At 45.3% G+C, this 14,629-nt stretch overlaps 2 protein-coding genes across 5 annotated transcripts in view; one reads left to right on the top strand and one right to left on the bottom strand.

Moving 5' to 3' along the window:
- CNKSR2 (connector enhancer of kinase suppressor of Ras 2) overlaps positions 1–6,562 on the top strand; it is a 284,997-nt gene extending 278,435 nt beyond the window's left edge. For all 4 annotated transcript variants that reach the window (XM_040266671.1, XM_040266670.1, XM_040266669.1 and 1 more), the window contains 2 exons: positions 2,257–2,453; positions 4,538–6,562. In XM_040266671.1, coding sequence (XP_040122605.1) covers positions 2,257–2,453; positions 4,538–4,753 — 413 coding nt within the window. In that variant the 3' untranslated portion in view covers positions 4,754–6,562. The remainder of the gene's footprint in view (positions 1–2,256; positions 2,454–4,537) is intronic.
- A 406-nt stretch (positions 6,563–6,968) lies between these two features.
- On the bottom strand, positions 6,969–12,485 carry KLHL34 (kelch like family member 34). The gene has a single exon (XM_040266674.1). It carries the CDS (start codon positions 10,404–10,406, stop codon positions 8,454–8,456), a length of 1,953 nt encoding a protein of 650 aa, XP_040122608.1. The 5' UTR covers positions 10,407–12,485; the 3' UTR covers positions 6,969–8,453.
- Positions 12,486–14,629: the final 2,144 nt, after the last annotated feature.

The raw sequence follows: 14,629 nt of genomic DNA, 5'->3' as shown, positions 1-14,629 counted from the left end.
TTAGGTAATATGGAAGAAGGTTATCTTAAAAATTTACTATGTGGAAATATTTCTGCCTCCCTTAAATCCTAAAACTATTATTTGAATTCCTTTTTTCTTTACCTTCCTTTAAGAACTGAAAAACGAATAATATATTAGGCTACATGATACCTAGACTACTATAATTCACATCTGGTAGGGCTCCGATTTCTCCCCCACCCTCTGCTTTATGAAATTTTTCTGGCTTAAGATGCAGTCTTGCCTTGAAGCAAAAATAATGATAACTACTAAAGAATTCCTCAGGGTTCTTTCCTGGCCTATGATTTTATGAAATGGAATTATGCTGTTCAAATGTATCCTTGTTTTTACAACTCCATTTAGTTTTACACTGAATGACCTTATGATTTTGTGCCTTCCTGGCTCCAAACCGTTCTGTTTAAAATTCTTTATCTCATTTCAACCTTAGCCTACAAGGCAATTAGTTCCTCTTTTTACAGTCCTCTGTACCCCCACCCAGCCCCTCAGAATCCTCTAGGTGGTGCAAACATTGAAGGATGAGGCAACAGAAAATTAAAAAGCTGTTGTTTAAAGGGTTTTCTTTTTTTGTACTTTTAGATTATAGTTCTAACTTAGATATATGATTAGAAAGTTAAAGTTTGTTGTAGAGGAATAGTGGTAGCAGGTGCTGATAACAAAGGACTTTCTAATGAGAGAACTCAATAATCATACTTACCAATAGTTGCTAACCTTGGCAGGAAAGTAAATGAATATGAAACTTAAATGAAGTCACTTTTTCACCCTAAAGGTGATCCCTTCAAGTTAAGGTACTGTGTTTGTGGGCTTTGGGGGAAGCTTTAGGTACACTCTAAAAAATTTTTTTTCAATTCTGTATTTTAAGCATCTCACAAATTCATTAACACCTCCTGTTTAATACACAGTTCAAATGATTCCTGACAAAACTGGCAGTCTAGAATTCTTATTAAAATCATGAATTCTGGAGCCAGACTGCTCAGTTGGAATTCCGACTCCACCACTTAGTAAATGTGACTTTGAGCAAGGTACTTCCCTGCTAGAAAATGAAAATCAAATAGATCTACTCCTAGTACTGCTGTGACAATTAAATGAGATCATGAATGTTAAGCATTTACCCTAGTGCCTGACACATATAAATGTTTACATTATTACCAATTAGGGTGTCTTAAAAAAAAAAAAAACTGTGTCAGAAAGCCTAAAATATTCACATGGACCATGGTGGAATGAATGATATTCCATATTTACTTTTTGGGCCAATGTAATTAGCATTCCTCAAATAGGACTCTTTGGCTCTCTATTAAAGGAAATGTGATATAACCCTAATCCTATCTGCCAATCCAAGCAAAATCCAAGTTAATCTTTGTTTATCATTGAGAAAAATACATCAGTAGTCAGACAATTCAAGAATAATATGGTAGTTTGATTTGCTCAAATAGATTCAAGATGCTTTCCTGAACTCGACCTTTTTTTTTTTCCCCTCAAAAATATTTAATTGGAGTGTTTTCTTCCTTGGTCTTTCAAATGTTAAGTAGCTTCCTTCAATACATGCCAGATTTTTACTTACATTTGCATATAAACATTCCCACATGTCATTCTAATTAAAACATTATTATTGATGATTTATGATCATTTACTATATTTACAGTGTGGCAGACATTTACTATGGCAGTCACATGAAACCTAATAATCCTCTACAGCATACTTTTGGAAGATTTTTACAATCATACATACTCCAGTGAATGCCATTCCATCTTATGAATTCTAGAAAAATGTAAATATCAGTTCACTCAGTATTGCTAAACCAGGAGAGCTCTGTTATTTAGCACATTTATGCTTATCAGTATAATGATAAGGGATATTCATTACTGTTTTAAAATGTTAAATTATGTTCAGAATTGTTTCTGTGTTGTGTACCTTTTGTACTGTAATTTTTTGAATTTAATGGACTCAAGATATATGTACAATGATTTGCTATTTATTGAGTATTTTGTTAAAGTATCTATTAATTATTCTAAAACAATTGGCTGCCTGTAGCTAGTCTTACCCAATATAACTAGCAACTGTGGGTTTGATGGGTTGCTTTTCTTTTTTTTAATGTAATAGTGTTTTCCCGATCATTCATTATTCTGTTTCTCAGGTATTTTTTGTTAGTTTGTTTAGTAGATTTTTGGAATGTCAAATCACTGTATTACACTGGATTCATATTTCTCTCTGTTTTTTTTTTTTTTTTTTTGGACATTGCAGGTGAAAGTAGGGAAGAAAAGTTAGGAGACTCTTTGCAAGATTTATACAGGGCATTGGAGCAAGCCAGTCTGTCGCCCCTGGGAGAACATCGCATTTCAACCAAGATGGAATACAAACTATCATTTATAAAGAGATGTAATGATCCTGTGATGAATGAAAAACTACACAGGCTGAGGATTCTCAAAAGCACTTTAAAGGTAAGATTTGAAATAGAAGGAGACATTTGTTTTAAGAGATTCATTCCTGAACTCAAAATCGATTATCAGATACTTTAGGGGACAAAATGGGAGGGGGATAAATAGAACGAATGTGAGTGAAGTCGCTCAGTCTTGACCAACTCTTTGCGACCCCATAGACTGCAGCCTACCAGGCTCCTCTGTCCATGGGATTTTCCAGGCAATAGTACTGGAGTGGATTGCCATTTCCTCTCCAGAACGAATGTAATAAGTGTATTTGGCCAAAAGGAAATAATCTTAACTTTATATTAACATCTCAGAGCATGCACAGACTACATGTTATGTAACTTAGTTCTAGGAGAAAACAGGATGTAATTAATTTTTTTTTCCAAAAATGCAGGGCTAATGTTATTCCTCAGTCTTTTGTTTTCCTAAGATAAATATGCCATGTTGTAGAATTGATACAGTTATTAAAAGAGCACAGCATTCATGCAGGGGTGGGTGCTAAAAGGGTTTGAGATATTTTATGAATATCTCTTGTAGCACATTTGGAGTGAAGCCACATTGTTTCATATCCCGTGTGGAAATTTTGTAATTGTGCTGTATACATTAGCAGTTCCCAACTCACGTGTTACTTTTTTCTTATACATTTCCATAAGCACTTACATTGTCTACAGTCTTCTTATGCCACCCCCAGATTGGGGAGGAGGTGGTGAGGAAAGGGAAACAGGCAGGAAGTTGAAGAAGGAGCCAGAAAAGTCAGCCCCCTCACTGTGTGTCTCAGTGGAGAGGGCCTGCCATACATACTCTCCCTAATCAGACCATGCTCCCTGAAAAACTCAAAAGCAGAAAAGAACTGTCATACCAAGTTTGTGATGCAGTCATTTCAAGAAATAGAAGGTCAGAGAGTTCGTTTGGAAAATATTTCAGATCCATAGTCTACTGCTGAGGTTTCATAATTTTGAGACAGAGTACCAAAGAGATCTTGGGCTTCTCTGGTGGTTCAGTGGTAAACAATCCACCTCCCAGTGCAGGAGACACAGGTTCGATCCCTGGGTCGAGGAGATCCCCTGGAAAAGGAAATGGCTATCACTCCAGTACTCTTGCCTGGAGAGTCCATAGAAAAAAGAGCCTGGTGGGCTACAGTCCATGGGGTAACAAAAGAGTTGAACATGACTTAGCAACTAAACAACAACCAAAGAGATCAACAAAATAGGAAATGCATGATTTGAAAAAACTTCTGGTAGCCAACAGCCAAGTTCTCATAGTCAATTAGCTCTCAGTTGATATTCATGTGAATGCTGTTGCAAATCCATGGGACAACTTAATGACCTTTGATAACTAAGACAGAATTTTTTAAAGAGCTTTAATATACATAAGAATAATTCTGGTGCCCAACTAAGGTCCAGAGATATCCTTACTACCTCCCACTTCACGGAGCCCCCATTCTCATTCAGGTCCAAACTGCCAACTGAGCATCTAGCAGGAGGAGATAGGACAATGCAAAAGTAACTCAAGACACAATGGGATAAGCCCACTCAACAGCAGTGATCAAGTGTTATGGGGACTTATAGAAACAAAGGAGAAAACATTTTTTCAGTTGTTTAAGGAATGCTTGAAGAAATGAGAGGCATATGAACTGGACGTTAAAGGATGAGGAAAAGTTTCCATAGGCAGGGATGGGAAACAGGATAGGCCCCGAAGGAAAAATAAATCAAGAGTGCCTGCATGTAGAAAAAAGTACCTGAGGATTTGAGTCTAAATAGGGAGTTTGAGTATCCAGTGAACCAGTGAAGTTGTTCAGTCATGTCCAACTCTGCAGTCCCATGAACTGTAGCCTACCAGTCTCCTCCATCCATGGAATTTTCCAGGTAAGAGTACTGGAGTGGGTTGCCATTTCCTCCTCCAGGGGATCTTCCCAACCCAGGGCTCAAACCCAGGTCTCCTGCATTGCAGGCAAACACTGTACCCTCTGAGCTACCAGGGAAGCCCAAGTTTGAGTATAACAGAGCTGTTTCTTCTTGGCTTTTGCCTATTAACTCTTTAGTTAAAATTTGAAGAAATTTCTGTCCCTTTTGTAACTCTTGAATCCTTTTATTTTTCAGGCCAGAGAAGGGGAAGTAGCCATTATCGATAAAGTACTAGACAATCCAGACTTGACATCGAAAGAATTCCAGCAGTGGAAGCAGATGTACCTCGATCTTTTCTTGGATATCTGTCAAAACACCACCTCAAATGACCCATTAAGTATTTCTTCTGAAGTAGATGTAATCACTTCCTCTCTCACACACACTCATTCATACATTGAAACGCATGTGTAAGTGTATTGTGCCCTCTGGCCATTTGGTACCTTCTGGTACTTTGAACAAGTATATAAGGTAGTTTTTATATCAACGTGTGGGACACGTTGACAAGCTATACTTTAATGTTACCATTATATGAAACAAACCCTATATGGTCATAATACCACTGTCTTTAATGAGCATTTGTATATTTTATATGCAGTTAGTGCTCAGCTTATGTTTACCATGTGCAAAATCAACTGTCTTCAATGACTCAAAATTAACTTTTGCAAACAACCCTGAAGACAGGTGGTCTTCAAGTAGAAAAAAAAGACACAAAAAGGCGGTTTTCTATCTAAGGTCATCTTTTCTCCCTTTAAGTTAATTTTATATAAACAAGACTTCAAAACTAAATCACATTTTTTCAGGTGCAGACATCCTTGTGGGTGGGAAAGAATTTAAACCTTTTTTATATTTATTAAAATGTTCTAAGACTTTTCTTAAACATTGCACAAAGTTTAATGCTGTAGTTTTATTTTTGTGAAATGTAGATGCGCATACATACAAGAGTTGAGCAAAATAGAAGAGCATCAACATAAGAAAAGTTCAGGTATCAAATATTCGTCTTAATAGTCTATTAACTTGTGAAAGCTGGTTAATGGAAATACTATTCCATATCCATGGGGACACTCAATGGTGTATCAGGGCAAAGCTTTGTAAGATGTTTTTGTAACTGAGACCAAAATTGAAGATAGAGCTGCTTTATTTTCTTGGTTTAAATCTTCCTTTATTTTTGTAGTGATGAAATGCTGATTGTGTACAGAGGAATTTGAGAGTGAATTTTTTAAAACACACTTAACTCACCCAGAAAGGCAGCTAACATATATATATATATATAATTTCAGCCCAAACTCATGTTTTTAAACTCCAACTCCTAAAAACCTACAAGATATAAACGGAAATGAATCAACTTCCCAATTAGTGTCCAGTTTTCCCCCTAGTCCATTAGTGAAACTTATGTAATTATACTTCAGGCAGGGAAGTAAAATATGTTTGGTTACAGGCTGATGTGTGTTCTAATATAGAAAACAATGTTGAAAAAGAAAAATGTACCTCTCTCCTGAGGAGCAAGAGGATGATGGTCATTCAGAGAGATATTACATTGAACTATACGAGAGAAACAATTTTTAGAGGTTTTTCCTAGTTTCATGATTTGTTCTATAGAGTGGATAAAGTCTATGAAAAAATCCTCTTCATATATTTCCATTTATAAGCATCTCATTTTTGAAAAGTGATCACAGCATGATAATGACTGTGCTGCTTTTTAGTGTCTGGCTGCATAACATACAAGTCACAGTTTGCTGGGTTTTGGTTTTGTTTTTTTTTTTTTTCTTTAGACGGAGGAAGAGACCCTCCTTTACTATTCTATATCCTGAAATCTACTTCTAATCAGCTTTATACTGTTGCCTGTACAGCTCAGTGAATGTACTTTCATCTCTAAGAGTTCAGATATCTGCCAGTGACTATTTTTGCTGTAGAGAAGAAAGTAAAAACTCCACAGCGAGGATCTTTTTCTTTGCTTTTGAAACCACCATTGAATCACTATTGTTCTGCAGACTTTGCACAACTATACAGGAGAGTGGCCTTTCTACAGCACATTTTCAGTAATCCTATATTTAGTCAAAGTGGATGAGAAATCATGTATTAATGTTTGTATGGAATTTGGGGTCCAGTGTAATATTTTTATCATTTAAAAAACCTATTTGTAAAAACATTTATTTACTGCATGGATATTGATGCACATTAAATTTGTGGGATTTTGTATATGTAAAAAAAAAAAAAAAACAAAAAGCAAAAAAAAAAAAAGAAACCTCTTGTCCTAAAATGAAGTGTGCTTGTTACAGGTGTTTAGACTTGTTGATGTTTACTAGACCAAATGTGTACATTTACTTAAAAATATATGTACCTGATGGATGTGTCGTGGATACAGTGGCCAGATTGTGCCTCTGTCAACAGCGAGCAGTTGATGGAAAAACTAGCTGTGTTGCTACTAAGCGGCTTTTACTTTGGTAAAGTTGGCTCTGTTGTTTTAAATGGTAAAAAGTAAACTAATGAATTTTAAAAGACTCGTGGCTAGCTTAGCATGAAAGAGACCTTTAACGCTATATATCTGTACATTTTATTGCATTAGTTTCAAATCTAGGAGAGAGGCGGCACTGTAAACTGAAGTCAAATAAATTCAGCTCTTAATGAATCCTTATAAAGCACCTATTTTATTCATGCAGTCCACATCACATTTCTTTGTGACCGAATTACATGCCACCCCACCACCCCCAGTTACAAGTTTTAACTTTGTCACTCCACTGTGGTATAAGCCAGAAGAGGCAGTGTCCAGTATATACAAGAATCTTCTCTGAAATCCTGCAAAATCAAGTTGGTTTCCCATTTACCTGACACAAACTTTAAAATTTCACCTGCTGCTCTTTCCTTTCTCTGTGATTCTTTTGGGAAGGTGGGGTAGAGGGTCTGGGAGGCGGGGTACCATCAAAAATAAACCTTAAAAAAATTTTTTTTACAAGTATTACCTACAGCGTGTCTGCAGAATGAACATTTAAAGAGGATGAAAGAAATAGGGGTTTTGTTAGCTGCTGCTGAGTCACTTAAGTCGTGTCCGACTCTGTGTGACCCTATGGACTGGAGCCCACCAGGCTCCTCTGTCCATGGGATTCTCCAGGCAAGAATACTGGAGTGGATTGCCATTTCCTCCTCCAGGGGATCATCCGGACCAAGGGATAGAACCGCTTCTCTTTTGTCTCCAGCATCGGCGCCACCTGGGAAGCCCTGTTAAATGTTCCACTAAATCAGAGAAGCCGGACTATTATGGCAAAAGTGAAGTCACTCAGTCGTGTCTGACTCTTTGTGACCCCATGGACTATAGCCTACCAGGTTCCTCTGTCCATGGGATTTTCCAGGCAATAGTCCTGGAGTGGATTGCCATTTCCTTCTCCAGGGGATTGTCCCAACCCAGGATCGAACCCGGGTCTCCCACATTGTAGACAGACGCTTTACCATCTGAGCCACCAGGGAAGTTATTATGGCTAAGGGCTGCACAAATAAAACTTAAAACCAATAAGCTGCCAAAAGTCAGAGCAAAAGCAGACTAGGGTAAGTAAGGATGAAGTACAGAAAAACTTAACCTAGGTTATTTTCTCCAAAAATAAAAATAAAGTGCTTTCTAGATTTTTTTTCTCAGTTCCATATCTATATTAAACCATCAAAGCAGAACTATAACCATGATTCTGTATCATAAAATCATAGTTCTCCCTACAATGATTGCATGTTTTTTAACCAAGGCACTTTCCCTTCACTATTTATTCAGATAATGCCATCTTCTAGAACCATTTATTACAGTCATTATACCTAACAATTTTCTGGTCTGGTATATAACTTATTATGGTACGTTTTTTGGCTGTTTGGTACAAAGATAATCATTGCTTAGAACCTGGGAAACACTTTTAACTACAAGAGGGAGAACGGGCTCATACTTTATTTTCGAAAGTCCATCTCTAGCCCAACATGAGAATTTCTAGAAATCCCCAGCTCGCTGGAGATGATTCATATATCCTTCTAAATTTGATCCCTCCCATCTCCCATTCTCAGAATAAGGGCAAATGTTTCTCTTTGGCCAAGTCTAGGAAAAGCCCATCCATGGCTTCCTCCTCCCTAACCCTGAGGCTGCTTAACCCATTAAGCCCAGCACAAAATCCGGTGTCTCTCCCGGCTCTCCCTCCCTCTGCTCGTCCCCACCCTCTGCCAGCTGCAGTACTGCGCACTGCAGGCCGCTCCAGGCCCAAGGCAGCGCGCAGCCAATGTCCTCCCAGCGGTCCAGGTCGAGGTCGTAGCCCACCACGTTGCGGGTGGGCACCTGGCGTGAGTCCCGCCACTTGAGGCCGCCCAGTAGCAGCACCGTCTCCTCCACCAAGGCCAGCCCATAGCAAAAGCGGTCGTAGGGTAGCGGCCGCAGCCGAGTCCACTGGTCGGTGACGGGGTCGTAGCGCTCGATCTCGGAGAAGGGCTCGTAGCGCCCCAGAAAGGCGAACACCGCGCCGCGCAGGGCGGCCATGTGGTGCCCGAAGCGGGCCGTGCCCATGGACGCTCTCTTGCTCCACGCCTGCTCCCCGGGAGCCAGGGAGAACACGTCCCGGAGGCTGTTCGCGCCGCCGTCGCCTCTCCCCGCCTTGCCCCCGGAGATGTACACGACGCCGCGGTCCCCGACGGCGCCCGCGTGGCCGTGCAGAGCCCGCGGCAGCGCCCCGGCCGCCGTCCAGCGGTCTCGGCGCAGGTCATACATTTCCACCGAAGCCAGCGCTTGGCCGCCCGCGCCCAGGCCCCCGACGGCCAGGAGCCCCTCGCCCACGGCGCCGCACCAGAAATGGGCCCGTGCTTCCCGCATAGGGGGCACCGTCGTCCACACGTGGAAGCGCGGGTCGTAACGGTGCACTTGAGCCATGACAGCCAGCGGGCCGTCCGCTGGGGGCGAGCAGGCGCCGCCCGACGGGCTCTCCCCGCCCAGGACGAACAGGAAGTTGCCCGCGACACACACGCTGTGCCCCAGCAGCTGAGCAGGCAGCCGCGTGAGGCTGCGCCAGCGGTGGTTGTACACGTCAAAGGCCACCACGTCCTGGGTGAGCTCCCACTCCTCCTCCTCCACCTGCTCCTCTTCATCCTCCTCCTCTCCCTCCTCTTCCTCCGGCTCCGGCGCGGCGCCCCTGCCCCGGGCTGCCCGCGGGGGGACCACGACTTCCTCAGTCACCACCTCCCGCCCCCGGCGCCCCCCGACCAACAAGATGCGTGTTTGAGGGCTCCGGACGCTGGTCTGCTCGCCCTGCATGAGCGGCTGGCGGGAGGGCGACGTGTGGTAGTTGAGGGCCTGGATGATGAGGCCCTTGACCCGGGCGGGCAGAGTGAGGCCGGAGCCCGAGTACACGCGCCGCAGCACGTCGGCGGGCACGAGGCCGAAGCGGACCCGCTCGAGTAGCTGGGTGCAGTGGGCCAGGCGTTCGGCCTCGGGCTCCTGCCGGAGCCAGGCCAGCGCCAGGCCCAGCAGCCGGGCCTCAGGCACCCGCGCCACGTCAGGGGCACCCAGCACGGCCCTCAGCGACGCGGGGTTGAGCTCCAGAAGGCCGGCCGGGCCCGCGCCCCGCGCCAGCAGTTCCCTCAGGTGGGTCACAATGCAGCGTTCGGCCGCGCCCAGCGTGTGCGCCAGGCCAAAGCGAGCCGCCACGTTGGCGGCGAAGCAGCAGTTCTCCGGGGCCAGCTGGCGCTCCAGGTAGCGGCCGCAAAGCCCCAGGGCCTCGGTGACCTGCAGGTAGCTGGCCGCCTCCAGCGTGTCCTCCACTGTGTCCATGGAGAGCGGCAGCCAGGCGGTGTAGATGAAGTCCAGCAGGCGCTGCAGGCCCGCCGCCGACGGCACGTGCAGGTGGATCACGCTCGCCCGGGATTCCCGGGTGTGACTCTTGAACAGAGCCCTGAAGTAGTCGCTGGAACACGCGAGGAGCGACCTGTGCGCCGGGAACTCGCTGCCCTCCACCTCCAGCGTCACGTCGCACAGGAAGCCCTCGGCGCGCAGCGCCTGGTAGCCGGTGAGCAGCGAGCCGCCATGAGCTTTGCAGTAAGACAGGAAGTAACTCATGATGCCCAGGGCGGGAAGCGGCCGGGCCGGGGCTGGGGCCAGCCAGACGCGGCCGGAGGCATCCCGGGACACGGAGCCCCCGGGCCCCCCGCGCGAGCCGAAGAGCCCCTAGCAGGGGTCCATTTTTGCCTGCTCAGCTTAAAGCCCAGGCCTCCTTCATACAGGTCCGCAGATCTGCCCGTACCCTTCTCAGAGCAAATCTGGTAGGGAAACGATTTCCAGAAGCACCTAGTAGCGGAGAGCGCGGAGTTTGGAGTTTTCCGGGAGGTGCAGGGTTCGGTCTCGGCGGCTGCCGAGGCTGCCAGCGCGTTGCCCAAAACCCCCTCCCCGGCCCTGTTTGGGGAGCCCACACCTGCGCGCCTGGGGCCGCAGTGGCCGCGCACCATCACCTGAAAGGGCGGAGCTGCGGATGGACTGACTCCCGAGGGGTGCTGGATCTCCGACGGCCCAGATGCACAGATGGGGCCGGACGAGGGCTGTCCGGGAAGTGCGGGGCGAGGGCTCTGACCTCCCGGGGGTGGACAAGGAGGGTTCTGCGGGCACTGGCGAGGGCCGGGGACAACTAGCTAAGGGGCAGGGGGGGTGAACTTGTTCCGCGCGGAGGATCAAATCAAAGCCTGGGGGATTAGGGAGGAGGGGCGCGGGTCAGCGCGACGGGTCGCAGGCGTGATTGGGCGCCACACATAACATGCCAGTAGCTCACAGTGACAGGAATAGCGCGCGGCCTCGGCCTCCCTGGCGCGCCCCGCCCCGCTCCCCGGCTGCTGGCTGAGAACCGAGGGCGCAGGAGGAAGCGGCCCGGCCTGGGACATGACTCTCGTGACCCGTCAAGCCGCCGGTCACCAGGGGGTCCCGGTAACCCGCCTGGGGGTGCGGAGAGCGCTCACCGGAGAGGCGCGAGTCGCGGAGACGCTGTGCTTGGTGGTGTCTGGGGAGGGGCGCCCGGCTGGGCTGGAGGAGGACGACCCTCTTCCCCGGGCTCCTGTGGCTAGGAAAATAGCCCCTGGCTCGCAGCTTTCTGCTTTAAAGAGGCCCTAATTAATCCTTCGGGAGCGGGGATTAAGCGGCGATTTTGCGCGCTGACACCCAGGAGCCCGCTACGCGCAGAGGAGCCGCTGGCCGGAATCTTGCCCCGGCGAATCCAGGCTCCCAGCCAGCGGCGCTCCGAAGCACGCCCCTCACCTGGACTCACCCTTGCGTGATGCTGGGCCTTACTCTGCGCCCTTCCCGAGGTCTCCCTGGTTTGTTTCACACTCCGCTTTCGGGAGTTTGCGCCCACCTCTCTCCCCGACCCCGGCTGAGTTTTCCCTCCCTGTTCTTAAACCCTGTCTCGCCCATCCCTTGGCAAAGTGGACGAGGAAACTGTAGGTGACTTGGGTTTTCTGCTTTTGAATGACCACTTCCTTTAAGAAAATAAGTCTTTGCGGTTTCTCTCCCCGACTTTCCAGTGTATTAGTCGCTCAGTTGTGTCCGACTCTTTGCGACCCCATGGACTGTAGCCTGCCGGATGCCTCTGTCCATGGAAATCTCCAGGCAAGAATACTGGAGTGAGTAGCCATTCCTTTCTCCAGGGGATCTTCCTGACTCAGGGATCGAACCCAGGTCTCCCTCACTGCGGGCAGATTCTTTACCATCTGAGCCGACAGGGAAGCTCCAGATTTTCCAGGCTCTGATCTAATTAAGGTCCGCCCCGTCCTCAGTGCTGGGATGTGATAATGGGCAGTAAGGTTGCAAAGCTGGCAGAGGCTGCAGTTTCAAAGCGCCCCTCCTCAGGAAGTTATTTTTACAAGGTGCACCAAGCACAGAAATGATGGCTAAAACCACCCTGATCTTGAAACATGAGGAAAGCCTTTCTCCATCTCCAGCGCCCTGCTCTTAAAGAACTAAACGATTAATATAACTGCTCTTTCTTGCCAATTTGGAAGGTTCTGTGTGTTTTGCTTTCATCTAGAATTGATTTTCTGTTTTCTAATACAACCTCTCTGGTAATCTATTTAAAGCAAACCTTTTGAATGGGTTTGAAGTGACTTGCATTTCTTACAGTTGAGGTTGTATTTCATTTAAAAAAAAAAAAAGCCACGGAAGGAAAAAATTCTATCATTTTCTGCCTGGTATGCCATTGGTATTACAAGGTCTCCACATAGAAGTAATTCTTGAAGTACATAAAAATAAGTAAAATGATTTTGCTTTGTTGTCAAAGATGGAACTGTTGTATGACTTAAATTAGACAAATTATAAAATGCAGGCAGGGGCTCAGGTTAAGGGCTTGCTTAAACTCCAGAGGCTAAAAATACTACAATTTGAATTCCTAATGTAGAGCTACAGATGGATTGGGGGAGGAGAGGATGCTGGTTGGTTTGGGTTTTTCTTTTCTTTTCTTCAGTACTAAAATTCTTAACTCAAAAATAAAATACCAGCTTGGTTCACTATGCACAGATCTGTATGGTGAAGTTAAATGGGCTTTACTCAACCTGATAGAATTTTGCTAGAAGGGATATTTGACATCATTTAGCGAAACCCTTTCCCCTTCCTCCCCCAATTTCTTGTTTTTCTTTTTAAAAATGTGGCTGATGAGCCCCAGAGGGAGTACGGTTTGTCTGGGTGACTTGGATATTGAGTTACAGAGTCTGGACCTATATTATGTGACCTCGTGTATGATAAAAATAAAGTAGTGCAGTGCACAGTCAGTTGATTTAAACCAAATTTCAGAGTGATGAAGTTTAAGCAGTTTTTAAAACAGCATATTTCTAACCCCCAAATTGAACCACACATCCCATCAGCTCTGTCCATCAGCATACATTCAGTTTGAATCCAAAATGTCACACTTACTTGAGAATAGAGATGGTGTGGAAGATTTTAAACTCTTGACATCAAAAATCCAGTTTTACACAAGTACCTGTTCATTGCCAGCCCAACATGCCACTTTAACATATTTTGCCATTGAGGATATGGTGAAATGTGTTAAGTGAGACAAGGTCTTCTTTAGAAAATATATTAAAACTGTCAGTCCATCCAAGAACATTATTGTCCTTTGAGTAGCATTTATGGAAAGTATCAATATTTTAATTTCTTGGCAATATTAAGTAGGATGTGATTGGTCTGTTGAAAATGATCAGCTTATAAGTTGTCCTCCCCCTTTAGACTATAGACTTCTTGAGGCCGGGAACTATTTCTTGATCTTTTTATGTCCATCCCCTGTCATAGTCTTTGGCATGAGTCATGTTGAGCTGAACAGATATAGGGAATGGCACTGTCAGTAGGAGGAGTAAAGGGTTGTTAAGAGGGACTTGACTTAAGACAATTACTTCTTTCTTTCTGCTTCTCTTTCTTCCCTTCACAGAGCTGCAGTTGCAGACACCCCCTGATACAGCCATGAACTAACATCCCTAGGAATCAAGTGGCTCACCATGGGTGGCCCACAACTGAGAGAAGGTTGGACCATGTCATCCAACTCTGTCCTACATCCCTAGTCCTTTACCAAGACCGGCCCCCATGGCTCTTGGCACCTAGGTGGACACACTCCTCCTCCTGGGACACATAGCCCCAGGTGCTCCAGCAGCTCCTCCACACCCCACTTTGTATGGCCAGCCTTCTACTAAAGGCCCAGCTACACACTCCAGTGTGCCTGCTGGGACCCTGCCCTTTCTCTGAGCCCCTCACCCCATGTCAGGACTGGGACCTGCTGTCAACCATCCCTTTCATACATCTGCACCTCCTGTGACAGAGCCTACAACTAAAGTTCTAGCACCCATCTCATTTCCCACATCAAAGTAGCAGTGCTAGTCAACCATGGCACTCCACTTTCCCTGAATGGGCCCTACCTAGCTAAATATAAATTCCATAGTTCCCACCTCTAAAATAATTGTATTTGTTGAAAAAATTCCACAACTAAAAACGTCCATGTATAATGGGCACTTACACTTTTTTTGCAAATGTAATCTGCAATGGTAACAGCTTTGTTGAGATATTATCCATATAATACACAATTAACTTGATCAGAGTGTACAATTCAATGGTTCTTAGCATATTTCCAGAGTTGTGCAAACATCTCCAGAATCTCATTTTAGAAGATTTTCATAACCTCGAAAAGAAACCCCATGCTCTTTAATTCTTACTTCCCTGTACCACCTGTCCCCCAAGCCCTAAGCAACCACTGCTCTATTTTCTGTCTCTATAGATTCTGGATATTTCATGTAGATGGAATCATGTAATACATGGTCTCC

This window comes from Oryx dammah, unplaced genomic scaffold (assembly GCF_014754425.2).
Source record: "Oryx dammah isolate SB20612 unplaced genomic scaffold, SCBI_Odam_1.1 HiC_scaffold_23, whole genome shotgun sequence".
NCBI classification, from domain to species: Eukaryota; Metazoa; Chordata; class Mammalia; order Artiodactyla; family Bovidae; genus Oryx; species Oryx dammah.
The sequence above is the reverse complement of the archived record's forward strand: the minus strand, read 5'-3'. Positions and strand labels throughout refer to the sequence as shown.